A 27,155-nucleotide genomic window follows, 5' to 3' on the forward strand; every position below is an offset into this window, starting at 1 on the left:
AGTCAGTCCATTCCAGTGTACTCTTATCTCAATGACTCTATCATAACGGGAGACGCACATCAGGTGTGTCTAGAGGACACCCAAAAGACAATAGATCTTCTTTTCAGCCTGGGGTTCTCCATCCATGAGAAAAAGTAAAGTCTTATTCCCCAGTCAAGTCAAACAATTTCTGGGGGCCCTAATTCGGACAGAAGACTGGCTTGTCTTCCCCTCCAACGAGAGGGTTCAAAACATGTTGTTCGAGATCCCTCAGTATGTGGCCAATCGTTGTCAGGCATGCGGTTAGTGGGACGATTCAGTGGTTGTCTCGACGGCTCTCTTCAGTCTCTTCTGCAGTGGTGGTCGAAGGAGAACCATCTGAAGGGAAAATCCTTCACCCACCCTCGCAATAGAAAGCACTCTCATGACAGACTCATCCCGGTCAGGATGGGGAACTCACCTCCGAGAACAGACAGCGCATGGCATGTGGTCACAATCAGTAGCAACCAAACATATCAATCTATTCGAACTACTTGCTGTATTCAAAGCCCTAAAAGAATGTCAAACTCAACTACAAGGGAAGACCGTTCTAGTCCTCGCAGACAGCACTACGGCCATGTATTATCTGAACAAACAGGGGGGCACTCACTCTCCAGGGCTATCCAAACTGTCACAGAACATTTGGAAATGGGCACTCAAACACATGTTCCCCTGTAACATGTGACAGTAGGAACACAATCTTCTGGCAGACACTCACGTTTGCCTACCCTTTTCCCTCAGTTCCCCTACTCAAACGGATAGTTCACGAGATGCACCAGGAACATGTCACACTGATGTGAATGTGGGCTCGACAGCCATGGTTCTTTTATCTCATGAAAATGGCACTCGCCCCACCAAAGAAACTGTCTTGTCCTTACAACATGCTGTCACAAGACCAAGGGACAACATTATACCCATGCCCTCAAACTTTCAACTTAGCAGCATGGATCCTGAAGTCAGAGTTTGGGCACCTCCAACTACTCAGAGATGTATGGACCTTCTTAGAGAGGCCGGGAAACTTCTTCAGGATGAGGGTAGGTCTTGAAATAAGGCCTAATCCTGGAGTGTCACCTGGTGGAAGGGGTCTTCTAACACAAATCTAAAAACAAACAAACATTGTGTCATGTATTTGCTCCAATCTCTTATTTTTATCAGCACAGGTTTCTTGTGTGTATAAATCCATTAATGAATATACTGGCTGGCACTCACTGCCAATAACAAATAATGGGAGTGGTGTCAACAATGGAGTCTATCCTCCATGCTCGTGGCAATGCTCCTGGAATCTGCTTACTAGAAGGTTGAAAGGGAAGTGAGGCACAAAATGAGCCGCACTCGAATTACCTATTTTGGGCTATGGTGCAGTACCTTACCTGTTTTTCTGAAAGCGTTGTAGGGCGCTGTGGGTTTCGTGAATCAGCAAAAGACTTTTCACAATCATGTAATGGATACTTTCACCTGGGGCCACTCGTCTGCAGGGAAACAAGATGGCATGTTTGTGCATAATTCGGTGCATAGTCTATCTACGCACTTAAAAATATGTACATCCACAAGTTAGGAGGGGAGAAAAAATACTCGCCCTATTGAGTGTCATGAAACAAGGTGATCATAGAAATTGTCTATCAGGAACTTATCTCTGCTGTTAACGTGAAGCTGCCTGGCTCTGTTAAAGGTAACCAGAAGAGCGCTGTTTAAACTTAATGCACTTAAGAAAGTAGGTCCTATTGTCACATTGTAATGCATGCCCACTATCTCTGAATGCAGACCTGGGTGGTGAAAGGTTACGTGATCCCAGTAGTATAGAAAAGTACTAACGCGTATTATTCAACATGCATTTGCTGGCAGACTTTGCTTCGGGTCAGGAACTAAGTCCATGTGGTAATTAATATCCCAACTGAATGGCGACTTGATGCGTTAAGCACAAGCCAAAGATGCTCCATGTGCAGGTGGAGACTAAACACATGCACTGCCGGCAATTTTATTTACATTATCCTCATGCAGATACAAAGCCCTCATGTTACAAACGATGACTGGTATCATACCTGCATGTGTGGACCAACGTTGTGACCACAAGAGTTACCGATTGCGACCAGGGCGAGAAAACTAAATGCCCGTAACCAAGGGGGTGTGGCCCTTACATGCTATATATGCACTGACATGGGTTTACATTATCCTCCTGCAGATACCGTGAATGTGTTGTTAATTCCCAAGCCCTCATGTTACAAACGATGACTGGAATCTTACCTGCATGCATGTACCAACGTTGTGACCACAAGAATTACCGATTGCGCCCAGGCCGAGAAAACTGAGCGCCCGCGACCAAGGGGGCGTGGCCCTTACATGCTATATATGCACGGACATGAAGGACGGACTATTCAGAACTTAACGCCTGTAGGCATTATGGGAATTGCAGTTCTATGCAAGCACAAGGTCTGCTGGCGAATGAGAACAATAGACCTTCGAAGAGTGTCTATTATATAGAATTATGTCATTTGGGGATACTGTCCTCCTATAAACCTAGAGGATCTTTTCAGTTTATGGCATGCTCGAGTCAACGAACACTGCTGGGTGCAGTGATGTAGTTCTTTGACAAAGCATCCCCAATTTGGAAAAAATGCCAGTAGCGGGCACACTCAAATCAAGGCATACTCTGCATTCTGGATAGTGTAGTCTAATGAAAAAAGCACCCCCAATTTGGAAAAAATGCCAGTAGCGGGCACACTCAAATCAAGGCATACTCTGCATTCTGGATAGTGTAGTCTAATGAAAAAACACATCGCTAGACCAAAGAGATGTCCTAATCCATATGTTGTTCAAATACAGATACAAACCCATAAATACTGGTGAACGTATACATAACAGCCCCATAGTTGGGCACACACAAGCTCGAATCAGAAAACACTTGGTATCCTAGATAATGTAGTCTGACAGGGAAACCAATGGCATATATTCAGAGGTCCTGATCCAAATGTTATTCAGATGTACTAATACATCATGGTGAACGGACACAGGGTGGGGCGCATGGCGGCCCCATGGATGAGCACACCCGTATCCCAAGGCGGGTACGTCGTACATCACAGAGTGCCGAAAAAGGCACATAGGCTTGCAAAGGAGTATGTGTGCCCATGCATAATGAAAGGTGCCTGCAGCCTAGTCATCGAAGAAGTCAAACTTGGCTAGTTTAAGTGCAAAATCTAGGGTAGAACATCCAGTGACCAATTTATTCCATTCAATGGAACCATGCCTCACTGTGTCCAAAGAATGGATCCATCTTTGTTCCACCCCATGTAGCATAGTGGATATATCCCCACCTCGTGTTGGCATTTTTATGGTTTGGCGTACAAACCATCTGATATCTTTATCAGTATGTCCCATCTTGCTAAAATGTTCCACCAGTGGTTTGTCCTGTACTCTGTTCCTAATACAAGATCTGTGTTCCGAAATTCTTTGGCACACTTGTCTCGTCGTTTTGCCCACATATACAATTCACAGGGGCACGAGATGACAGAAGATCTGGACAGATTAGTGGTGCCCTATTAATTCCCTAAATGTTAAAAAAAAATCCTGGTACTTGCATCATTTAGTCCCTCTCTGAAGGGCTGAGTTCTGATTTTGATGGGCAACACAGCCATGTTCCATCTGAATTGAGCAGCAAGGGACATGCTTTTGTCAACTTGATGGGTTGGCTTAGGAGGTTTGTCTGCAGTACATTCAGCCCAAAATGTGCACAGTAGTCTCTATCAAGAGTCAAGGGATCAACAGACAAGTTAAACCCAAGGAACGTGTTCCAAAGGTCTTTATTAGAGTAACAGAAAAGTAATGGTTTTATGAAGTTTGGGCTAAGTAGGTGGGTGAGTTCAACATAATAAAGCAAAGCATGTCCTTGTCACACTGTGGCCCTTCAGTCCTTCTGTCTCTCCTTTTGACTGTTTCCTTCCTGGAAGGCTTTGTTGTGCTGTCTGTGCGGATTTAAGTGCCACAAACTTCTTTCTTGATGTCTGTCTTTTTGGTCCGGATGTCTCATGTGCTTCTCATCCTCCTTCACATGCTACTCGTATGCTTCTCATTCTTTTTGATTATAGATTTTATTGGCATTTTCATATCAAACGAGCAAACAAGTAACCATGCATCCCAAACCCCCCACCCAAAAATTCCCGGTCTGAGATTAGTCCAATGGTCCAGTAATTGCTCTGCAGAGAAGGTTCCAGGTCCCCCCCCTCCCAGTGTGTCCTCATGGGAAGAGCCATCCCAAATAGATGAGGTCCCTCAAAAGACCGCTTCTCCAGGTGTATCCACTACTATACCCAAGAGTCTCATGCTCCGAGGACACCACCTCTGCCTTGGACCATCCAACAAGTATTCCAGCATAGCTGCCCAATCGGCCCTAAATCTGTGATGTTGACCTTGAATTGAGTAAGTGAGCCACTCAAGCAGCAGCAAGTTCCAAAGCTTAGCCACCCATTCATGATCATGGGGAGGTCCTTTGATTTCCACCTACGGGCTATTACCATTGCTGCGGCCATCATCATAATGACATAGAGCTTACGATCCGCCTTACTCTTGATCGCTGCTAAGGATCCCCCCAGTCCCAGGATAGCCAAGCCCATGTTGTTCCCAAAATCCAGCCCCAACACTTGGTTGAGTGCGTCACGGACCCCCGCCCAGAAATTCACAATCAACAGAGGCATTCCCACCATATGTGCTCCCAAGAGCCCTCCGCACCACATTCTCTCCAGCATAGAGGGGAGGCCCCGGGGTAGATTCTATGAAGCTTAACAGGGGTCAGATGCCACTGGGTAAGAAGCTTCAACCACATCTCCCTTATTTGGAGGGACCTAGTCAGCCTGGGAATCTGTCGCCACAACCACGCCCAGTCCTCGTCCCCCAGAGAAGCACAGGTGGCGGACTCCCAAGCCTTCACATATGCATGCACTGGAGGAGCCTCCCCGGCCTTCATAATACTATATAAATCTGCGATGAGATGCTCGTCTCCCGACTGAGGAACTTCTCAAGGGGAGTGAGTTGTCGAGTGGCCGTTTGCCTCAGCGAGGGGTGAGTGAGCCAGTGCCTTAGTTGGCAATAACGGAATCTTTCCTCCTCTCCCAAAGTGAATTCCAGTTTACACTGATCAAAAGGCTTAACCATACCCCCCCCGCCCCATACATGTCCCTCACCACTCTACATTCCCCCCTGGTACCATGCCTGAAACACGGATGTGCTGTACCCCGGGGCAAACTGTGGATTGTCAAAAAGAGGTATGTATGGGGATGGATGCGTCGTAAGATGGGCCTGCTGCACCCCCTCGTCCCAAATACGGCCCATCTGGGTCAGGATCGCACTGCAGTACATCCTGAATGGCCTGTCCTGTTTCGGCTTCCACAGAACCCCCTCGAGTTCCTCCCCCAATACCGCCCTATCCATAGCCCTCCATATTTTGCCCCGATCATCTTTCTGCCAATCTCGGAGAATCCTCAACTGTGCCGCCCTATAGTACACCCTAAAGTCAGGTAAGCCCAGGCCTCCCCGGTGAGTAGGGGTTCGCATTACCTTGAGCGATACTCTTGGGGGGGGTTTGTCAGCCCACACAAAGTTGCTAGTGATTTTGTTCAGGGACCTGAAGAAGGATGGAGGAATGTGAACTGGCAAGACGGCAAAGTTATACAGGAGCTTTGGGAGGACTGTCATTTTTAGAGTGTTGATACGCCCTAACCATGAGATCGCTAATGGCCCCCAGTCTACTAGTTTATTCTTGAGTTTCTCCAGCAAGGGCGGGGTAATTCGCTCGATAGAGACGTAGTGTGGAGGTCAACTCTATTCCCAGGAAGGTGATGGAATGGTCAACCCATCTATAAGGTGAGGCGGCCTTCAAGTCGGCTAATGCTGGGGTCGATAGAGTGAGGTTGAGGATTTCGGTTTTGGAGGGGTTGACTCTCAGACCTGCCACCCTCCCAAATTGCGCCAATTCCACCTCAAGTGCCGTTATGGCCGAATAGGGGCAGGTAAGAAAGAGAATTACGTCGTCAGCGAAGGCTGCGATTTTGTGCGATTCCCCTGTAAAGGGGATTCCTGTTATTAAATGGTTGGAACGTACCGCCTCAAGAAATGGTTCCAAATGAAGCGCATACAAAATCGGGGAGAGCGGGCAGCCCTGTTTGGTACCCCTTTTGACATGTATCAAGTCCGACAGATGGCCGTTCACCACAAGTCTGAGGGTTGGGCTCCTTTAGTGAGCTCTGATCTTATCCATGAATTTGGGCCCGAAGCCCATCTGCAGCATGACTGCGAAAAGTAATCCCCAATCCACCCGATCAAATGCTTTCTCTGCGTCTATTGCCATGAGCAGAGCAGGAATTCCTCGCTTGTGAGCCTTCTCCACCAGGTGGACCAGCCTCCTGACATTGTCGCTGGTTTGTCTGCCCCTAACAAATCCCGACTGATCCGGATGGACCAGCTTCGGCACCAGATGGTCAAGCCTCTTAGCTAAGATCTTAGCATGGATTTTGGAGTCAACATTAATTAAGGCGATGGGGCGATAGGAAGCGCATTCAGTTGGATCCTTGCCCTTTTTCTGAATGAGAACAACTTTCACCTCTTCCATAGATCTCAGTGGTGCACTGTCCTTACCCATTTGATTGAAGAGGCTGGTTAGCCTAGGGATAAGTAGGTCCTTATGACGCTTATAAAAGTACGCGACATAGCCATCCGGACCTGGGGATTTCAACATGGGCAGGTCTCTTATCGCCTCTCTTACCTCATCCTCTGAAATATCCCTTTCCAAGGCTTCGCTCTCTTCCTGCGGTATGAAAGGCAAATGCACCTTGTCTAGGTAGCTCAGCTGGTCCACCTGCTCCGGATTCTCGGAAGAGTACAAGGCGGTATAGAAGAGAGAAAACTCCCTGACAATGTCATCAGTATTGGTAGAGGCAGTCCCACCCCTCACCTTGATCTTAGTTATGACCTTGGCTGCCTGCTCCTTTCGTAGCATTCTCGAGAGCAGTCGGTCGGCCTTATTGGCCTCGATATAATAATTCTGCTAAAGATAGAGCAAGCTCCTCTCCGCTGCCCGAATCTGAATCTAGTCTAGCTGACTACGCACTGCTCTATATTCCCTTTTGGTGGTCTGAGATTGATTTGGACCCATTTTGGCCATTATCCCCCTTAAAGCTTCCTCTAGACGCGACTCCTCCAACCTCAGCTCCCTGTCGCGCCTTGCCTTGATCCCTATAATTGAGCCCCGCAGGGTAGCCTTAAAAGCGTCCCACCTAACTTGTGGCGTTGTGTCCCCTTCAGGATTTTCAACAAAGAAGCGCTCTATTTCCTCGTCAACTTCACGGGCTAACACGGGGTCCCTGAAGACAGAATCAGGGTAGCGCCATTTCCACAGCCCCACTGGTCTGGTGCCCGCCTTCAATGATATAGAGAGAGGGGCATGATCCGACAAGATTGTAGATCCCAGTGAAATGTCTTGCACCCTCTCCAGCAGGTTAAGTGATAGCCAGATGTAATCTATTCTTGAATGGGATCGGTGGACATGAGGAAAAAAAGGTATACCCCACAGCTTCTCCCCTTACCTCCCGCCAGGGTCAGACTAGTGATGTTCTCCTTCAGGGCCTGAGAAGGTCTCCCCTGCAAGCTCATCCCTACCGGGGATCGATCCTTCGCCGGATCCCACGCAATATTGAAGTCGCCAGTGAGGACAATATGGGACGTAGCAAACTTCTCGAACCTCCCCAGGGCCTCTTGCAGGTAGCCATCCTGTGCAGTATTGGGGGCGTATAGCGTTGCGACCGTAACATGGAATTCATATCCCTCAAGAGAAACCGCTAGAAACCTCCCTTGATCGTCCAATGTTTTCTCCATTATGCGTAGGTCCAACCCATCCCTGAGCGCAAGCCGGACACCTGCCTTCTTTATGGATTGCGTCGCCTGTAGCACCCTGGCATAGCCCCAGAGCCTGATCCTTCCCCTGTCAGCCATTCCGATATGGGTTTCTTGGAGGGTGACAATGTCTGGCCTTTCTCGCCTAATGAAGCTTTCCATTTTCTTACGCTTGATCGGCGAGTTAAGGCAGTTGACGTTGAGGGAAAGGATCTTCAACATTCGCTGACAGGACCATGATCAGAGAAGAATCTGCCCCCCTTCCCTCAATAGAGCAGATAGGACTCGCCAGATGGGGTTGCGTATTCCAATGCTCTGCAGGGACCTTGAAACGATCTGGACCTAGGATTCTCCCAGACCTTCCTCCCTTCCCCCTTCCCTGTAGCAGAATGGGACGACTGGCCTCAGCCCCCCTCGAATTAAGTCCTTCAGAGTCGTCCCATTGAAAACTCACCAACAGTTCCAACGTGGGATATCCCAATCCCATTCCAAGAAGTGAGATCCCAACCCCATCACCCCCCAAAACCCTCGCTAAGTTAGGCGCATGAAACCGGCCTAGAGGAATGAGCTTACTCTGCTGTCGTGCCCACCCCTGGTGTCATATTTTTAGGCCCCCGGTATTAGCACATACTGCAAGATCAACTCTGTGAGGCCCGACCACCCCCCAATTCCTGATTTTTCAGGAGCGATTGGGCAACATTTCTCTTCGACTTCTTAGAACGGGGCGTGGACCACTCCCAATCCTTCCGAGTAACTTTTTGGGATGACAGCAAGGGCAATGGCGAAGGGGGCTCATCCTCCAAAAGGGCGAGACCCTGATCGCATGTGGTAATCCTCTGAGCAGTTCCTTGCCACACGAAGCTCAAGCCAAAGGAGTGAAGCCATCTGTATCGTACCCCTTGCGCCCTCAGATGAGAGAGGACCGGGCCCATTCTCAGTCGCTTGTTTAATGTTACTTGTGACAAGTCCTGGTATAGCGTGATCTCCTTGCCGTTGTAAGTGATTCGTCCAGCCCTCGGCACAGCAGTTAGAATTCGCTCCTTCACTGTAAAGCTGTGCATAGCTACCAGGACATCCCGGGGCCTGGCGCCTGGGTCTGCACGCTTGGGGCCCACTCTGTGTAACCTGTCGAAGACCATGTCATCTGACCCCGGCTCTCCCAGGATGTTCGCAAAGATACCCTTCACTTCCTGAGGGAGGTCCTGATCCAAGATGGACTCTGGAAGGGACCTTATCCTGATGTTCGAGCGCCTAGACCTGTTTTCCAGGTCCTCAACCTGGAGCTCCAAGTTGTGAGTGGCGGTCGCTAGCGTGTCCAGAAGGATCTCCAGTTTTCCGTGCATCTTCAGTAATGTCCTGGATCGCCCTATCGTTAGTGTCGACCCTTTCCTCTATCTTATTAATGTCCCTTTTAATCTCCTGGAGACCCTCCGCCAAATGTTCCCTGAGGGCGTCCATTTGTTTTTGCCCCGCAGTGGTGATCTTGTCCACTATGTCAGCCAGGAGAAGCTTCAGGGCTGCCTGGGTGACCGGTTGTTCCAGAGGTTTCACGTCCGCACGGGAATCCCCTGCGGAGCACTCGCTAGGGGTTGCTGGTTGAGAATCATCTGTCTCCTTAGCCCATAGCTTGGTGAGAGCGTTCTCCTCCTCAGGTGCCTCTGAGGGGCATGGGAGTCCTTGGTCTTGTTCTTGGACATGGTGTTGAATGTACAGGGCGACTTGGATGCCGCCTGGGGTAACAGGGTCCACAGGGGACCAGACAAAATTATCTGGGTGCCGCTCAGGGCTAAAAAAAACAACAAAAAAAAAAACCCACAACAAGGGGGCGAGGGGAGGCTATTGATCCGATAGCCACTAATGGAACCAGCGACCCACCACAACCCCCAAAACCAGCCGCGGTCCGGATGACTGGAGGACCGCGGGTTGCGCTGCCAGGCAAAAGATAAGTGGGAGTTCCAAGATGCTGGGGAGGAGTAAGGGTCACTCCAGGAGAGTCCAGGTCATATAGCCCTCCAGACCTGGCAGGTCGCCCAGAGAGAACGAAGGGGGTCCAGAGATGCGGTAAGAAGAGGATCCCAGGGGATTGCAGATGATCAGGAGAGAGACGAACAGAAGGAGAGCAGACAGCCACAGTGCAGGAAGTTCTATATGCAGAGACGAACGGTGAAGGCCCTCCACCTCCCCCAAGATGGTGAGCGTACCTGCACCGTCGATCTCGAGAGGGGCCCGACAGCCCCCCAGGCTTCCCCTCTGGAAGTGGAGCTGAGCCGACGGCCGTCACCGCCGAACTCGACGCGGGAGGAAGGGCGCCCCTCCGCGGGCCGCGCCTCCGCTCTCCTCCCTCCCACGTCCGCTGCTAAGGCTCCAGCCAAGCCGAGCGAATCGCCGCCAGGAAACGTCCCCGGGCCCCTGAGCAGGGCTGACGACGGCAGCAGCGCGGCCCTAAAGGCGGCGCGGGGACAAAGAGGCCAGCCAAAGCGCCCCTCGCCGAGCCTTCTGAGGCGCGATCCCCCCCGCCGGTCCTGCAGAAGACCGGCTGCCCTGGCGTTCCCCACTCCAGGTCCCCCACGTCCCATGAACGCCGCGGCCGTGAGCCGCCGAGCCCCGCAAGTTTGCGCCACAGCCACGAAGTGCCAAGAAGGTGAGACTGCTCCTGCAGGTGCAACAGAAAGACACAGGTGCTGCTCCTCCTGTGCCAGGGGCCTCCATCACCTTACTCTGTCGCCTGGGGTGGGCTGGGCCGGAATTATTCACTGGGCACTGGGTCTCTGGGGCCAGAGCTCGGTGGCCGCCGTGTTCAGAGCATCGCGGCCATCTTGGAAGAGCCTATGCTTCTCATTCTTTTGGTGCTATGCCAAATGCCAGGCACTTGAACATACCTTATAGGATTGCGTTGTTCTTGAGTTATTGCTTGTTCGGCACAACACATATTTGGCAGCCAGAGGTGGTCTTGACTCGCCAGGTCAACTGCCATCTAGAATGCTGGCCCCCGAACAGCCCTCTCGCCTTAATTCTCTCTGGTCTTCCCGCTTTCATTCTTTGTAGTGGTAGTCCTGCATTTTTCCTCCTCTGTATGATTGTCTCTCCTGCATTCCTCCAGGACATTTTCTATTCTCCAGGCTGAACTCTACTCCCTTCTGAACTGTTCATCCACTTTCTCCTTCTCCTTGTCCTACGCTCTTCTATTCTCTGCCAGTTCCTTACTGCTCTATTGTCTCAATATTATTTTTTTCCATGGCTTCTCTTTCAAATGTGCTCCTTCACCTCCTCCCCACCAGTCCTGTTCTTTTCTGTCATCTCCTCCTCTCTTCTTTGGTTATCTTCACCTCCTCTCCCAATGTTTGCTTCTCTGTCAGCTCCTTGTTCCTTCTCTGCTTGTCCATCACCTTGTGCTCTCCTCCTCTTCTCAATGATGATCTTTCTACTCATTCACTTATCTGTTAAATCATCCTCTTCTTCTCTCCTTTCCCTGCTCCTCTTTCTCCACTCCCCCTACACTGCCTTCCTCCACGCCCCTCATCCACCTCTCTGCTCTTTCTCCACCTGCCTCCTTCTGCCACTTTCTCACTATGTCCACCTCACAACTCCCACAGCTTTCCCAATTCCCACATTATATGTTGGTGGATTGGCCCGCTAGTGAAGTATTTAGCTGATTAACTTCAGCTGGGGGCTTGTCATCACTGAGCTCTGTTATTGGCTTGCTCACTCGAAGACTGCAAAGTTCCAGCTATGTGGACTTGTGTTGCACGGGCCATGCCCACAATTCGGCTCACTGCCATCTTGGATTCATCTGATAACTGTCTGTTACCGGAGCGTTTCTGGGGGGACCTGCACTCTTCTTGTCAGTGAGTGCTCAGAGTTCATTGTGCGGGTACGCTTTGCAAGCTCTTGCTTGGTTCACCCATCCTCTGCAAATGAGCCTAGCTGGTGAGTGGCTCCATGAATGAAGTATGTTTTTAACTCTGCACATTCCAGTTCACAGGCACCTGCAATAGTGGCCCCGTAGGAGAATACAAATGCAAGCTTGGTGTCCATCAACCACCCTTTTCCTTGTTTTCTGTCTCGAGCCTGGTCTGTTTTGAATGCGATTAGAAAGCGCTGGTTTTGATGGAAAATTGATAGGATAATTTCCTGCCCAATCATGGCCTCTACATTCTACAGGTGTAACAGGGAGCACCTGGTGGGGTTGAATTACTGTTTCCAGGCTGACAAAAGGGTTCCAGGAGCTTTCATGGTAGCATGGCATAGCCATTTTGGGATTGAATGACCCCCACAAGCAAAGTGGGTCGTTAGTTTGCCCTTTACCTTTTCCAAAGCATCATTAACCTTAGTTGGTATATTTGGAATCTCAGGGTCTTCTGGAAACTTAGGATTTCCAGAAGTGTTACCCACCTCTACTCTTTCCATTGGCCCACCTGCTTCTTGCAGTAGTAGGTTATTTAATCTTTGTTGTCTTTTCATAGCACTGGGTCAATGATCATAACTATTTAGGTTTGAACTTGTACTGTGTACCCAGAAAGCTTGTCTAGCATTTGGATTGTATGAATCAAATGTTTGTTTCAGGTGCAGAAAAAATAGATACGCACATACATTTGCTGCTTTTCTATGCAGGCCACTGCCAAGCTATGTGTCACGACTCGCTCCCTTCGCTCCCGTTCCCGCCACTTGGGGGCATGTTTTGGGGCTCATTCCTTGCTGGACATTTCCTCCGAACCTAATGCCACAGTGCTGTAATGAATTGGGAGCGCAAAATCCCTATTTTCCAAACTACTTCCCTTCCGGATCCGTTCCAGGTCTTTGGCAGCCAGCATGCTTCTTTAACCAAATGACTGTGTTTCCCAGAATGCCTGGCCCACTGCTCCACCTCCACCCTTGCAGGACTAGGTTGGGTGGAGGATAAGCAACACCTGTGGCTGCAGGTGCAGCAGTCAGCACACCTGAGGCGTGTGCTCGTTTAGCAGCTTTAAAAGCCTCAGTCTCACTTCAGTCCAGCGCTGGTCATCGTTTGCAGTGTTCCTGTTTCTGACTAGTCCCTGGTTCCTGGTTCCTTGCCTTTGCACCTACTTCCTTGTTCCTGTTTTCTTGTTTCCTCCGCCCTGAATCTCTGATTCATGCTCTAATTGATTTCTGCTCCCTTGTATCCCTTTTTTCCTTCCTCTGTTTACAGGCAGCATTTCTCAGTGCTTTCCCTATTCTAATGCAGCCCAGTTGGTATTTCTTTGACTCTGTCCTTTGCTGCTGTTAACCCGTATGCCTTAGCCTTCCTCTTGATTAGCTTCCTGTCTTTTCCTTGGAAGGATAGGGAGAAGTTTGCATTGGTTATTTAGCTTTTTCCCTGCTCCTGATCCTTACTTCTATTGGGATCCATTCCAGGTTTTCCTTAGCACTTCTGCATTTATTTTCCCATTTGATTTTAGGTGTGGTGTGCGGTTGTTAGCTAGCTCCTGTGTGAATGCTTATGTTTTCCTCACTATTTGTTATCACTATTTCAGCTTAGGTATTTAGTTTTCTGCAGCGGATCACGCTCTGCTGCATTCCAGCCTCCGCCCTTGTCCTCTGGGCTCCCTGCCCTGCAGCCTGCCTCGCTCCGGCTGCCTTCAGCCCTTGTCCTCTTGGGCCCCCCTGTTCTACAGTCTACCTCTCCCTGGCAACCTACAGCCCGTGCCCTCTGAACCTTCCTTGCCCTGTCGGGCTCCCCACCTAACAGCGGATCACGCTCTGCTGCATTCCAGCCTCCGCCCTTGTCCTCTGGGCTCCCTGCCCTGCAGCCTGCCTCGCTCCGGCTGCCTTCAGCCCTTGTCCTCTTGGGCCCCCCTGTTCTACAGTCTACCTCTCCCTGGCAACCTACAGCCAGTGCCCTCTGAACCTTCCTACTTCTCCCATTGCTGTTCTAGCCTCTCGGGGTCCCAGTTCATCAACAGGATTCATGGGCTAGCTGACATTCAAGAGGTTTATTCTCGTCCTTGTGAGTACAGTTCTTTAGTTCCCTTATTTTTTTGATACCATCAGAGTGTTAGTTCACAGATCCTGTCATTGCTTGCCCTCCACGTGGGTTTAGCGCTGTCAGTACCTGTAACAGCAATTGGGGGTAAGGCGCTTGCCGACTTTCCTCGCGGTCAGGTGCTTACCCCACATCCCTTTTCACATATTGGGTTTAATATCACACTCTGTTTGCACTCCTGGCTTCTAGCATATATGAGTCGTTGTTCCTATGTGCACATTTCCCTTGCCATATTCGCTGCCTTAGTATTCGCAGGACTAATCCTGACAGAATAGAATGACCAGCCCAAAATTCCCATTGAATATGGCAAGTTTAAGAAAGAAAGGCAGCAAGGCCTCTAACAAGTTTGTACAGAAAGTTTCCCCTACATTTACCTGTGACAATCAAACCACTAGTCTTGGTTTAAATGAACTCCTTGTCACGAATGGGCATTTACGAGCAGAGTATTTTTCCCATAGGATGGCTCATCCTACATTGCCTGATCCTAGTTCGATCTTTTTGTTCTGATCCCGATTCTATGTCAGCGCAAGCCTTAACCGTAGAAAACAACACACTGTCAGACTTATTATACAAGAGTACCTCGGTTGTTGAACCCCATGATTCCAGTTGTGCTTCACCTCAGATAGAAGAACAGTTTCATGGTACAAACATAAAGAATGGAGGGGTTCCTTGCATAACTTCTGTTTTCTACCCTCAGTCCAAATACTTCTTTGCACAAGTACATACGGTAGTCCCTAATGTCAAGAGGTCTAAGGTCAATAGTTTGCTTAAGGGTAACACAGGCCAAGTTAGTATGAGAAAGTATAAATCTCAGAACCTGAAAGCAGTAGAGGACAGTGCACAATCGGTGCACATCCAGATTGCTAGTGCAGGATCCAGCCCTGATGCTACTATGCCTCCCCCTGTGCCTACTGATAGTGATGTACAGTTAATGCAGGGCATACTAAGAGCCAAGCTTGAGGAGTTAACACAAGAATTCATTTCTTTACAAGAGGAGAATAAGATCTTGCACGCATTCCTGAATACACCTCAGACTTTATCCATTGATGTTGATGAAGTGAACACAGTTCAGCCCCTGAGTGCAGAGACTTTGGTAAATCATGATAATTGCCAATATGTTAGATCTATTGGAAGTGAAAGTCTTTCTTCTAGCACAGTGCTCAACCTGGGCACAGTTTCTAACAATTGTTCTGCTGATTATCAGAGATTGCAGTTAGCTGAAGATTTACAAGCCACTCCTTTACCTAAAGTTTCCTGTGTAGCAGTCTGTCATAATTCTGAACTAGCACACATACAAGCTTCTGATCTCCAAACACAATACACAAAGGTGGCATACACAGATTCAGTCACTACACTAGGCTTAGGTCCTGCTCTTGATACAGCTGCTGAGACTGAAGTAGAGTTTAAAGCTGATGTGGAAGACGATCTTACCTCTGGGTTCACTCTTCCTTCTGCCAATTCTGATCAATACACACAGTCAGAGACTGTACAGATTGCATGTTCTGATGAACTCATTCCACAGTATACAGAACCAAAAGACCAGCAGGCGAATCCTGAACCGTTGATTGTTAATCTGCCTCTTTCAGAAGCTAAGACAGAGGAATGGACAATTGACGAAATCCTGATTAACAGAGACTTTACTATGGTGATTCCACTGGTTGATTTTGACTTCCACAAAGAAAGAGACTCTGTGTCACCCACTAAAGAAAAGGACCGCAAGGGTACAGTTCAGTCCTTGGTTACGGGAGCCAAGGAGTCTAATGCCCTAAAGGTGCCCTCCATTCCTGAGACACCAATGTGTCTATCAACTTCTGAGACTTCTGGGTGTCCTCCTACAACCATTGACTCTTCTATGATCCAATCCACAGCCCTGCAGTCATCTTTGGTACACGTGTCTTCAACCAATGAACCACTGCCATGTCTGCCATTTCATCAAGAGCCTCCACCATGCACGGGGTTAGTCCCAAAGACCCTGACATGTTTGGATTCAGCTACCGAGATGGCTCCAACTTGCATGCCTTCCGCTTCAAAATTTCCTCTAGCCTGCCTGTCTACAGTGACTCACCCAGAAGATCATCCTTCAGCCAGAGAGCCTCCGGTAGTCCATCATATGTGCATGTCTTCAGTTCCAGAGTCTATTGCTTGTTTGCCTTCAGTTCATGATACACCGGTATCCTGCTTAGCTTCGCTTCCAACATCAGAGGTATACCTGTCTACACCATCAGATCCTGCTGTATTTTCTACTGCTCCAGACAGACCTCCTGAATCCCAAACATTTACTGTCGATGAACGTTTAGATTGCCTTACTTTTGCTTCAGGAGGAGCATCAGAATGCCTGCCTTTTCCACAAGACGATTCTCCCAACTGCTTCACTTTAGCATCAGAGCCTCCAAAAAATGCAGCATCAGATTTTGAGACTTTTGCCAGCTCCCGCTTCAGAGTCATCAAGCTAGACCAAGTGGTGAGTCAGAACCACTCATCTGGGTGTGCACAGGGGGTGGTGCAGACCGGCGTATTACCTACAGAACTTGTGCAACAGAATTCCGCCAAGAAGCACCAGTTGGGTGCGAGTAGCCAAAGGAAGGGAATGACTGCTGCAGTTCAAGATGTGTCTGTTATTGCTCCTTCTGCAAGTGTGCCTGAAATACCAAGTACTGTGTCTAACACTCCTATCAGTATGCCAAACGTCCCTGCTGTTGTATCCAACGTGCAATCAAACCTTAATCATTTTCAACCACAAGCCTTTTCCCAGATGGATGACAGAAAAAGATCTGAACCTCTACCTCAGCCGCCACCTTCTCTAATGGCTGAACATGAACATTTCCTGAAGCCAGCAACTTCCTTACCTCCCGCATGTCCGCTCTCGGCAGAAAGGCTAACAGAACTTCTACCATTGTCTAAGGCAAGTTGCACCAGCCTGCCTCCCTCCTCAAAGACTTACAAGGGTCCACTCCCAGTGACTGAGCTTCCTGGACCTTTCAACTTTGCTTCAGGTCTTGCAAGTCCTTCATGCCTTTCTTCAAACCATGAGTCTCTTCCTCACCAGAAGCCATCGATTCCATCAGTATCACCTCCAAAGACAAAGCACTCCTATCATGGAAGACCATCTGCCTTTGCCCACAAGCCACCATTTCCATCAGTGCCACCTCCAAAGAAAAGGCACTCCCATCATGGAAAGAAGAAGTCTCGTGCGGGTGGCGGGCACCCGAAGAGGGCCGTAGGAGGGGGTATACTGTCACGACTCGCTCCCTTCGCTCCCGTTCCCGCCACTTGGGGGCATGTTTTGGGGCTCATTCCTTGCTGGACATTTCCTCCGAACCTAATGCCACAGTGCTGTAATGAATTGGGAGCGCAAAATCCCTATTTTCCAAACTACTTCCCTTCCGGATCCGTTCCAGGTCTTTGGCAGCCAGCATGCTTCTTTAACCAAATGACTGTGTTTCCCAGAATGCCTGGCCCACTGCTCCACCTCCACCCTTGCAGGACTAGGTTGGGTGGAGGATAAGCAACACCTGTGGCTGCAGGTGCAGCAGTCAGCACACCTGAGGCGTGTGCTCGTTTAGCAGCTTTAAAAGCCTCAGTCTCACTTCAGTCCAGCGCTGGTCATCGTTTGCAGTGTTCCTGTTTCTGACTAGTCCCTGGTTCCTGGTTCCTTGCCTTTGCACCTACTTCCTTGTTCCTGTTTTCTTGTTTCCTCCGCCCTGAATCTCTGATTCATGCTCTAATTGATTTCTGCTCCCTTGTATCCCTTTTTTCCTTCCTCTGTTTACAGGCAGCATTTCTCAGTGCTTTCCCTATTCTAATGCAGCCCAGTTGGTATTTCTTTGACTCTGTCCTTTGCTGCTGTTAACCCGTATGCCTTAGCCTTCCTCTTGATTAGCTTCCTGTCTTTTCCTTGGAAGGATAGGGAGAAGTTTGCATTGGTTATTTAGCTTTTTCCCTGCTCCTGATCCTTACTTCTATTGGGATCCATTCCAGGTTTTCCTTAGCACTTCTGCATTTATTTTCCCATTTGATTTTAGGTGTGGTGTGCGGTTGTTAGCTAGCTCCTGTGTGAATGCTTATGTTTTCCTCACTATTTGTTATCACTATTTCAGCTTAGGTATTTAGTTTTCTGCAGCGGATCACGCTCTGCTGCATTCCAGCCTCCGCCCTTGTCCTCTGGGCTCCCTGCCCTGCAGCCTGCCTCGCTCCGGCTGCCTTCAGCCCTTGTCCTCTTGGGCCCCCCTGTTCTACAGTCTACCTCTCCCTGGCAACCTACAGCCCGTGCCCTCTGAACCTTCCTTGCCCTGTCGGGCTCCCCACCTAACAGCGGATCACGCTCTGCTGCATTCCAGCCTCCGCCCTTGTCCTCTGGGCTCCCTGCCCTGCAGCCTGCCTCGCTCCGGCTGCCTTCAGCCCTTGTCCTCTTGGGCCCCCCTGTTCTACAGTCTACCTCTCCCTGGCAACCTACAGCCCGTGCCCTCTGAACCTTCCTACTTCTCCCATTGCTGTTCTAGCCTCTCGGGGTCCCAGTTCATCAACAGGATTCATGGGCTAGCTGACATTCAAGAGGTTTATTCTCGTCCTTGTGAGTACAGTTCTTTAGTTCCCTTATTTTTTTGATACCATCAGAGTGTTAGTTCACAGATCCTGTCATTGCTTGCCCTCCACGTGGGTTTAGCGCTGTCAGTACCTGTAACAGCAATTGGGGGTAAGGCGCTTGCCGACTTTCCTCGCGGTCAGGTGCTTACCCCACATCCCTTTTCACATATTGGGTTTAATATCACACTCTGTTTGCACTCCTGGCTTCTAGCATATATGAGTCGTTGTTCCTATGTGCACATTTCCCTTGCCATATTCGCTGCCTTAGTATTCGCAGGACTAATCCTGACACTATGGCTCATCTACCTGTTACTGTGGTCATCACCCAGGATGATATGTTGGAGAGACCCTTCAGAATGGCGGTCCAAAACCACAAATCAATTTCTCCATTCTGGCTGCTTGCCTTTCAAGCTAGCTTCCTTTACCCTTCACGAACGCTTCCGACCAATGGCTGTCCACAAGACTGGAAAAAATACCTTTTCCCTATTCATGTCCTAGCTTTCTGACATGTCCTAGCTCTAATAGACAACCTTGGTGCCGTTCCTTTGCTTTGCCTGTGCTCTTATAAAAGACCTTCTTTAAATGTGTATGGAGCGCTTTCCTAAATTGTGTTGCGGCCTAATGCATTTGTTAGTATTTCGGGATTTTGAAAGAATAGTTACTGTTCTAATGCATTTGTTTTCCTGCAGGAGAAGAAATACAACTTACAAGAGAGGGTGGATAAGGTGAAGAAGAAAGTTAAGGACGTAGAAGAGAAGTCCAAAGAGTTCGTACAAAAGGTGGAGGAGAAAAGCATTGACCTCATTCAGAAGTGGGAGGAGAAGTCTCGGGAGTTTATTGGGAACTTCCTGGAGATGTTTGGACCGGAGGGAGCTCTGGTAAGTTCTTTTGGACAATACTGCATGGGGCATAAGGTTCCAATCTGCACTGCTTTTATTATGACCATCAAACATTTCACACAAACGGATGGCCCTAACACACACACCATCCATGTTCATCGGAAGGCAGTCCCCAATGCGGTTAAGAACTTTGCACCCGTATATGTAATATGTATGCATGGGATATGTAAAGTGCAAAACTATCTGCGAAGCAACAGAGCGCTGCACAAGCCCATCATTATACGCTCTGGTTTTCCCCCAATGAAGACCCTGGGATTGAGATGCACTGCCTATCCTAGCCAGAAACAAAGCATTGCAGTAATATGTTATTAAATGGGCACAGGTGTGTCTCATCCATTCCATCTTGCCCTGATGAGGCTGCTGCAGTTCACAACCCCAAAGAGTCAGACTCCAGTCACAGGGGCAACCTGATTATGCCAACTATGTTTGTGGAGTTCTCTTTAATCGGTGTAGTAGTTGGTGCAGTGCTCTGTCCCATTTCCTTTCCTCCATACTCAAGAGGGGCTGGACTCAAGCATGTATACAGAAAGAGATAAGGATTTGAACAGCAAAGGCGGGGCCCATGAGTGCAGCAACTGGCCTTGCCCTGTGAATCTGGCTTTTTCTCTGTGGCTGTTGAGCAGGATTTATTTATTGCGCTTCTAGAGGGGCATATGCCTCAAAAGCCTCTGAATCTGCTCCTTCTCTGACTGTGCATTGATGCCTAATGGGGCAGGCAACTGCTGAATTAACATTCCAAACATGTGGAAACTATTGATCTAGCAACAGACCTCTTTTGTTGTATGGCTGCCCAGAGAAGCACTTTCATATATATATAATGTGTAAAATAGTTTGTGGACCAGACTTCTTTTCCTCAGTAGACTTCTTTTGTTCAGTCTAGTTACAGTTGACCGATTTCCTGTTTAATAAGTCTGACGAGGCTTTGGAAATTGATGGACGTATGTCTTATGCACCACATTGTTTCCCGGAAGACAGCGATAGGTTGTTTGGAAGCCAGTGTCTGGAGCTTGCTCCCTCACACTACGCGCTGAAGTGATTGAGACTGGAAGTTCTCTGCAGAGCAGCCACATGGGGTATCGCCCTTGTCCTTCTGTAAACATTACTGTTGATTAAAGCTTGAGAGCTGGTTTGTCTACTGTAGATGGTCCTCAATAGCTCTTTTGATTATTTTGAACTCACTACTCCAATATTACTTGCTAATTTCCCATGGGTATACAGAAAAAGGGGTGAGACATAGGAATTTTAAAAGGTTAGTGTAGACTAGCAGCACAGTTTGTCACTATAGTGAGTAAGCATCCTTGTTCTGCATTCACCCTGATATGATATGGCATTTATAACGCGTCAATATACAAGTATTTCAAGGCGCGTCGAGGCAACAGAGGGGGAACAGAGGGAAGACAAAGCTCACGCACTTACTAGGTCTAGTGACATCGAGATCACGCAAGTGCAGGGACGGGGGAAAGGGAAAAGTGCGTGGGAGGGGGGAAGGGGCTTGCAGTACATAGGTTCAACAGTAAATTAATAGAATAAATTAGAACAATAGATAAAAAGTGCAGCCAGCTTGTGGCAAGTGCAGGGGTAAGTGCAGACATCAAGTGTCAAGAGCTGGTAAGGGACTGTAGGGATGCAGAAACAGGCCCCAAGTGCAGGTGTTGCCCGGAAGGCAGTGCTGGAGTGCAACAGGTGAGGGAGGGGACCAGGGCCCAAGATCAGATGGTAGCCAGGTGACCAGTGCAGTTTCAGTCAGTTCAGCAGGGGAGAGGAGGGTAGAAAGCAGAAGCAAAGAGAAAGGTCATGAGGTGCTTCCTGAACCAGAGATGGTTCTCCTCAAGTTTCAGGGAGGCTGTCCCAGAGGGAAGCCCCAGGCGAAGATGGAGATCTACCACCAACTCGTTGCTTGGAGAAGCGACTGACCCTGAAGGAGTTGGAGGACGGATGAGCGAAGAGCTTGAGAAGGAAGATATTTAGGAAGAGAGAGTTGAAGGTATTCAGGCCCTGGAAGGCCTTGTGGACAATGCAGAGGGTTTTGAACTTAATCCTCGCAGCCACTGGGAGCCAATGCAGAGATTTCAGTCCTGGAGAGATACGATCCCTGGGCTTGAGGCTAAGGACAAGTCTTGCAGTCCTGTTCTGGATGAGTTGCAAAGGGCGGAGAGTAGAAGCAGGCAGATTTAGAAAAGGCTGTTGCAGTAGTGCAGCCTACAGAGAACCAGAGCTCTGGAGACAGTGAGCTTCTGTGGGTGGGAAGGAGAGAAAAGGAAGAATACCTCTGAGGAGGTGCAGCTGGTAGTATGGCTTCTTAGAGAGGTCGGAGATGTGAGGAGAGTGTGGAGTCGAAGATGACCCTGAGGTTTTTAGCCTCACAGGTGGGAGCAGGAAGAGGGACAAGAGAGGCTGGCCATAGGACGAGAGGAAAGGAGAGAACATGTGTGCCGATGAGGAGAATCTCAGTCCTACTGGCATTAAGGCAGAGATCATTGGTGGCACGCCAATTCTGGATAGCAGACAGACGGTCAGAGATGAGAGAAGGAGAAGAGGTGGTGGAAGTGATCCCGAAAATGAGCTGAGTGTCATCCGCATAAGCACTGAAAGTTGGGGCAGAGAGCAGCAATGCAGTGGGCAAAAAGTGCCAGGTATCGGTTGAACAGCCAGGGAGAGAGGTTAGACCCCTGGGGAACACTACAGGTAGAAATAGAGGAGAGGAAGGACCCAAGTTGGACCTCGGAGGGTCGATCGGAGAGGAAAGAGGTCAGCCCAGCCAGGGCCGGATCGGTGATACCCAGGTTAACACGGAGACGGTTGAGCAGGATGGCATGGTTGACTGTGTCAAAGGCAGAAGAGAGATCAAGTAAGATGAGGACACAGGGGGTATTGGAATAAAGGTTGGAGCGCAGGTCTTCATGGATGTTCAGCAGAGCAGTTTACATGCTTCTTGGCGGCTCTCAAGCCAGACTGATGGTCATGGAGACAACCAACGATTCAGTGTGAAGATTAAGCTGTGAGATGACCAGCTTTTCCAGGGGTTTGCCCAGGAAAGGAGTGATGGAAATTGGAAGGTAGTTAGCCAGGCAGGAGGGGTCGGCTGAGGGTTTCTTAAGAAGAGGGTGCACAAGGGAGTGCTTCAGGGGGGAAGGGAAGACTCCAGTGGCGAAGGAGTGGTTGCAGAAGTCGGCCAAGGCAGAAGCCAGGGTGTCAATAAATAATATATTTAATATATCTTAATATATCTGACTGTCTCTTGCAACTTCGAATTCTCGTGATCTCCAACGTGGCCTGAATGCATGTCAATGACCTTGTCTCCTTCTCCAATGTCACCATAAGATGGCAACTAACTAAACAGCGACTCCCATAGCATAATTGTTAAAACCGTTGGCTCGTGCTTTGAGGTGACATTGGTTTGGCATCAGCGCTGCCTTTATGTGGGTGCATTGACTTTATTACCCATAAATCCTTTCAGTCAGGCTCTTTAGCATCACTTAAGTAGACTGGCTTTCAAAAGGCAACGCTCTTCCCTCAGCAGAAGCGATTGTGTGCTTGAAGTCCAAAAGAAAGAACAGCCTAATACTTGACACAGCATGTGGCTACACTGCTAGAAGAGCCATGATTAACAACCATCAAGTAACGTTCAATAGTTTGACTAAGAGACTGTGCAAATGGCTGACTATGGAAGTGGGCTCTGCATTGTCAGGCTCAGACTGTGGATTTTATCTTTCCATCTGAGTCAAAGACAAGAAGTCTTACGCTGTCACACTAATTGAACTCTGATTTCTGGGACCCTGGGACATGGGAAACTGTAAATCCTGGTCTAGTTGGTGATTAAAGATGGATCTTTCCAGGGGGGAAACCATGGATGGGAAAACTGTCCATGCACAGAGTTACTATGTTAAGGAGGTGTCTACTTTTACCTTTGTTTTGCCGCTTAGTTTACAGTATCATTACTGCAGCCTATAACTAACTAGTGGGTGTCCTTCCATTTTTTGCAATGCTATACCCTTTGAAATATGCCTCAGGTAGCCTCATGATGATTTCTCTGTCCTTTCTCCCCAGAAACACATGCTGAAAGAAGGTAAAGGCCGGATGCTTCAAGCCATCAGTCCGAAACAGAGTCCAAGCAGCAGCCCGGTCCGGGAACGCTCCCCATCGCCTGCTTTCCGATGGCCTTTTACCACCAAGATGTCCCCTTCTTCGTCACCCATCAACGTTTCAAGGTCCAGTGCAGCGGCCGCCTATGACATCAGCGAGGATGAAGAGGACTAAGCAGCCGGAGTAGCCGGTCTTGACTTGATCTTTGCCGCCCGTACTAGATCTACGGAGAAGTGCAGCTAGGAGAATCCGAACCACCATGCTCATAGGCAGCAACACTAAGAGGGAAAGGAAAGCCTCTGAGGAAAGGACGTGGTGAGAATAGGGGGAAACCGGGGATCATCTCTTTAACATGACCTTCTGTGTCCCTAGAAAATAACCAGCTTTTGTTAAACCTTGTTTAACTGTGGATTATTTTGTTTCCTTCTTTTCATCTGAGAAAACTGTGGTTTTAAATGAAACGTAGTTTTATAATTTGGGAAATTGAAAAAGGTTTCTGTCCTCGCTGATCTTCTGATGGATCTTTTGATTTTTATGGTCTGCTTTTTCTTTTTCTTCCTTTGCTGGACACTGCTGAATTTCGTTGGTTGGACACGAAGTTTAGTCGATCAGCCCCCGATTCCTTTTGTTTTCTCCATTCGGAATTGCAGGTTGCCCATGAGCCTCCAATCCCCCAGTGTGGATATTGACACAAGGAGTTAAATGGGAGGCAATGTCTGAAAAACCAAAAGAAAGTAACAGACCTCTAAAAACTGGGCCATACCGCAGCAAGCAGGGTGGTTCGCTGTCTTGCTCTGAACTTCACAGTCGCGGTCACTTGTGGGGTTTCCCTACACGCCTCGCCAGTTGGTCCGACCATACACTGCAGAACTGATGTGTATCTCCCAGAAACGCACGTGGTCGCAGATGGGGTCCGCCAGTGTCATGAAATGTAAATGGAATTCAGATCTGGTCTTGGTGCTGGTTGGGCCACTGAGTTTTAAAAGAAAAACTTTTATTGTCTCTATTTCTTTGTCCCTACCCAAAAGAACCACAGCGCATGCCTTCATTGCACAGTTGGTGTGCACCTGAAGCAAAGTCAGGCGAAGGAAAGAACAAGTGGGGTCTTTGGGTGCAGAATCCTGACACATGCATCGTGTGAGCATCTGCTGTCGAGGACAGAAGGAAAATGCATCTCTGGCCTCTGAACATGCAGCGTGGATACGTTTGTCATGTTTCAATGTGTACATGTTAACCCAAGTAGGGAATAAAAATTCCTTCAGAAAAACTACAAATTTGCTCCATTTATTTTTTTTCTTTTCTGTTTTACTGCTTAAATGTACCATATTTTAGTGTATCTCAAACAGCCACTTTGTCCAGTGATCTTCGGCACTTGAGGCTAAGGTAGGTTTCCAGGTGAAGCACTAACAGACTCAATACAAGTTTCACACGAGTAATTAATTATAAGTTGAATTTCCACTTGAGGTAATTATCATTGCTGCACGAGAAATTCAATTTTTTTCTGGTCACAGATGTCACTCAAACCACCGGTCTGCTTTCCATCTGATGTTTCTTGGTTTCCTGCCTCCACCCTTTCATGTTACTTCTCCCCTTACTTCTCCTTCTCACTACCACTCTCCACACGCTGCTACCCTGTCCATGGCGCTGCTGCTACTAGTACTTCTCCTACCACTACTACCCTCCTCCATGCACTATTACTCAAACACCCTCCTTCAACTCTGTACCAGCACTCCCACAGTCACTCCTTTCTCTACCCTCTCTACGCATACATGCTCGCACAGTAGAACCACCATCACTCCTAAATCGACATCTCACCTTCTCCAACAATCCTTTCCACGATCCACCACTTCATTCCATTGATCTCTTGGTCGTCCTCCATCTCCAGTACTGACCTCACCGGGTGCATCCACAATCTGCGCTTTCCTGCTGTCTTTTATATATCACTCCCTACCTAGGGATTGGTCTACATTCCCTAACCTATCTGCTTTCCTTTCCCTACCCACGGATGTGTATGAATGCAGGGAATATTTAAAAGGGGGCTTAAGCCCTACCCACTGGCTCCACGACCACTTGTCAAAAGATGGTGGTGTATTAAGTGCACAGTTCTTGGGTATTCCACTCCCCGCTGATGGTACGTTTTTTCCGGGTCCCTGGTGGTTTTCCAAGGGAACTTGCTGTGTATGCTCACTGCTTCCTTTCTCTGCTCCTTCTTGCTCTCTCTCTCTCTCTCTCTCTCTCTCTCAGCTGGTTTGGGCTGGCATTAGAGTTGCGGTTGGTGTTGCGGTTCTCTGCGGATGATCATCTTTTTGTTTGGTCAGGCTTAGGAGACAGTGGTCTGCGTACAAGCATTGTGTCACCAAAAGTGGGGCCACAACGTGGGGTCCTTATTGCTGTCATTGTCTGGTCCAAGGTTCAAACTGGGTTTGGCCCTACCCCTTTTAGCAGAGAAGGGCTTTCGCCGCTTTTTAACAAGGCCAGTCCTCTAACTTTGTCACACTCTGCATTGATATAGATTTACTGCCTTACTGCTGGTAACAATACCGAATTTTAGAAATACTGCATGCATTATTTTTATTGTTCTGTTATTCCTTTCCACCCTCATTTTAACTGTACACTTATTTTATGATGCAGAATGGGTTATTTTAGAGCTGTGTCTGCATGACATTGCGATGCTTGCACTTCTCCTCAGTACATGAAAAAAACTGTAAAGCAAGCTCCTGGGTACTTTCTAAAATGTGTATCTCCCCTTTTGATGGATGTAAAACTTTGAGTAAAATATGAGGCATTTCAACTCATCAGACATGGTTTAGAGAATGCAATGTTCCAACAGAATGATGGATATAATGTTGCAGGTGGTACAAACAGGCAGTAACGAGCACAGGTGGTATTTGCAATACTAACAGTGTTAATGAAGACCTTTATATCTTGGCACAGGTTGGCCTACTGTGCTTAATGGAGATCAAGTGGATAAGATTGGTATCTAACATGTGTTTAGTATATCGATTTATCAGAACAAATAGTACTGTGGCGGATCAGAAGGAGGATACGTAAACGCAGAGGACATTTTTACCATATATGTATGAAAGAATAAAAAGAAGGCCTATCTTTCTGTATCGCTATGGGGTGTTCCTTAGCTACTTTACTAAGGTGCTTGTCAGTCGTGATAATAGTCCAAAGGATTCAGTTCGCTGTCCAAAACGAACCTAACTGACTCTACTACTATTCTAATCAACTAAGGCCAGGAGAATGATTCCTTTCTCCTGGTGGCTGTGCTGTTGCACTAGTGTTCTTCTAGTCTGCTCAATATTCAATTTGTAAATAGTCTACCGGTATCTTTTGTATTGACCTCTGTAGTTCCCTTGGGGGATTGACCGTCTTTCTCACCATCTTTGTTTCTAGATCTTTTCTTTTTCTTTTGAGACGCTGCCTCTTTCTTGGAGAACTGGGTTCTTGTATATTGTCTAATTTTCTGGACCTTTCGTTGTCCAAATCGTTATTTCGAAGGGAGTGTGTCCTCCGACGTATTCCTTATTTTTGATCATCCCCCAGCTTGCTGGCCTCGGAATTTTTTTTTTCAGTAGAGGGCGCTGCGCGTTGACGTCTCTCGAGCCGATGTCCCTCGACGGCCTCCGTATCGGCGCCGACGTCACCACGCGTATAAATAGACTCGCGCAGCGTCTGTTGCTCAGTTCCGT

At 48.4% G+C, this 27,155-nt stretch overlaps 1 protein-coding gene across 11 annotated transcripts in view; it reads left to right on the forward strand.

Annotated features, from left to right (window-relative positions):
* The window catches only part of PCYT1A (phosphate cytidylyltransferase 1A, choline), a 333,268-nt gene extending 308,534 nt beyond the window's left edge, over window positions 1–24,734 (forward strand). For all 11 annotated transcript variants that reach the window (XM_069617498.1, XM_069617488.1, XM_069617489.1 and 8 more), the window contains 2 exons: window positions 19,168–19,356; window positions 23,425–24,734. In XM_069617498.1, the coding sequence (XP_069473599.1) occupies window positions 19,168–19,356; window positions 23,425–23,634 (399 nt within the window). In that variant the 3' untranslated portion in view covers window positions 23,635–24,734. The remainder of the gene's footprint in view (window positions 1–19,167; window positions 19,357–23,424) is intronic.
* Window positions 24,735–27,155: the final 2,421 nt, after the last annotated feature.

This window comes from Ambystoma mexicanum, chromosome 10 (assembly GCF_040938575.1).
Source record: "Ambystoma mexicanum isolate Mex_15411 chromosome 10, UKY_AmexF1_1, whole genome shotgun sequence".
Lineage (NCBI taxonomy): Eukaryota > Metazoa > Chordata > Amphibia > Caudata > Ambystomatidae > Ambystoma > Ambystoma mexicanum.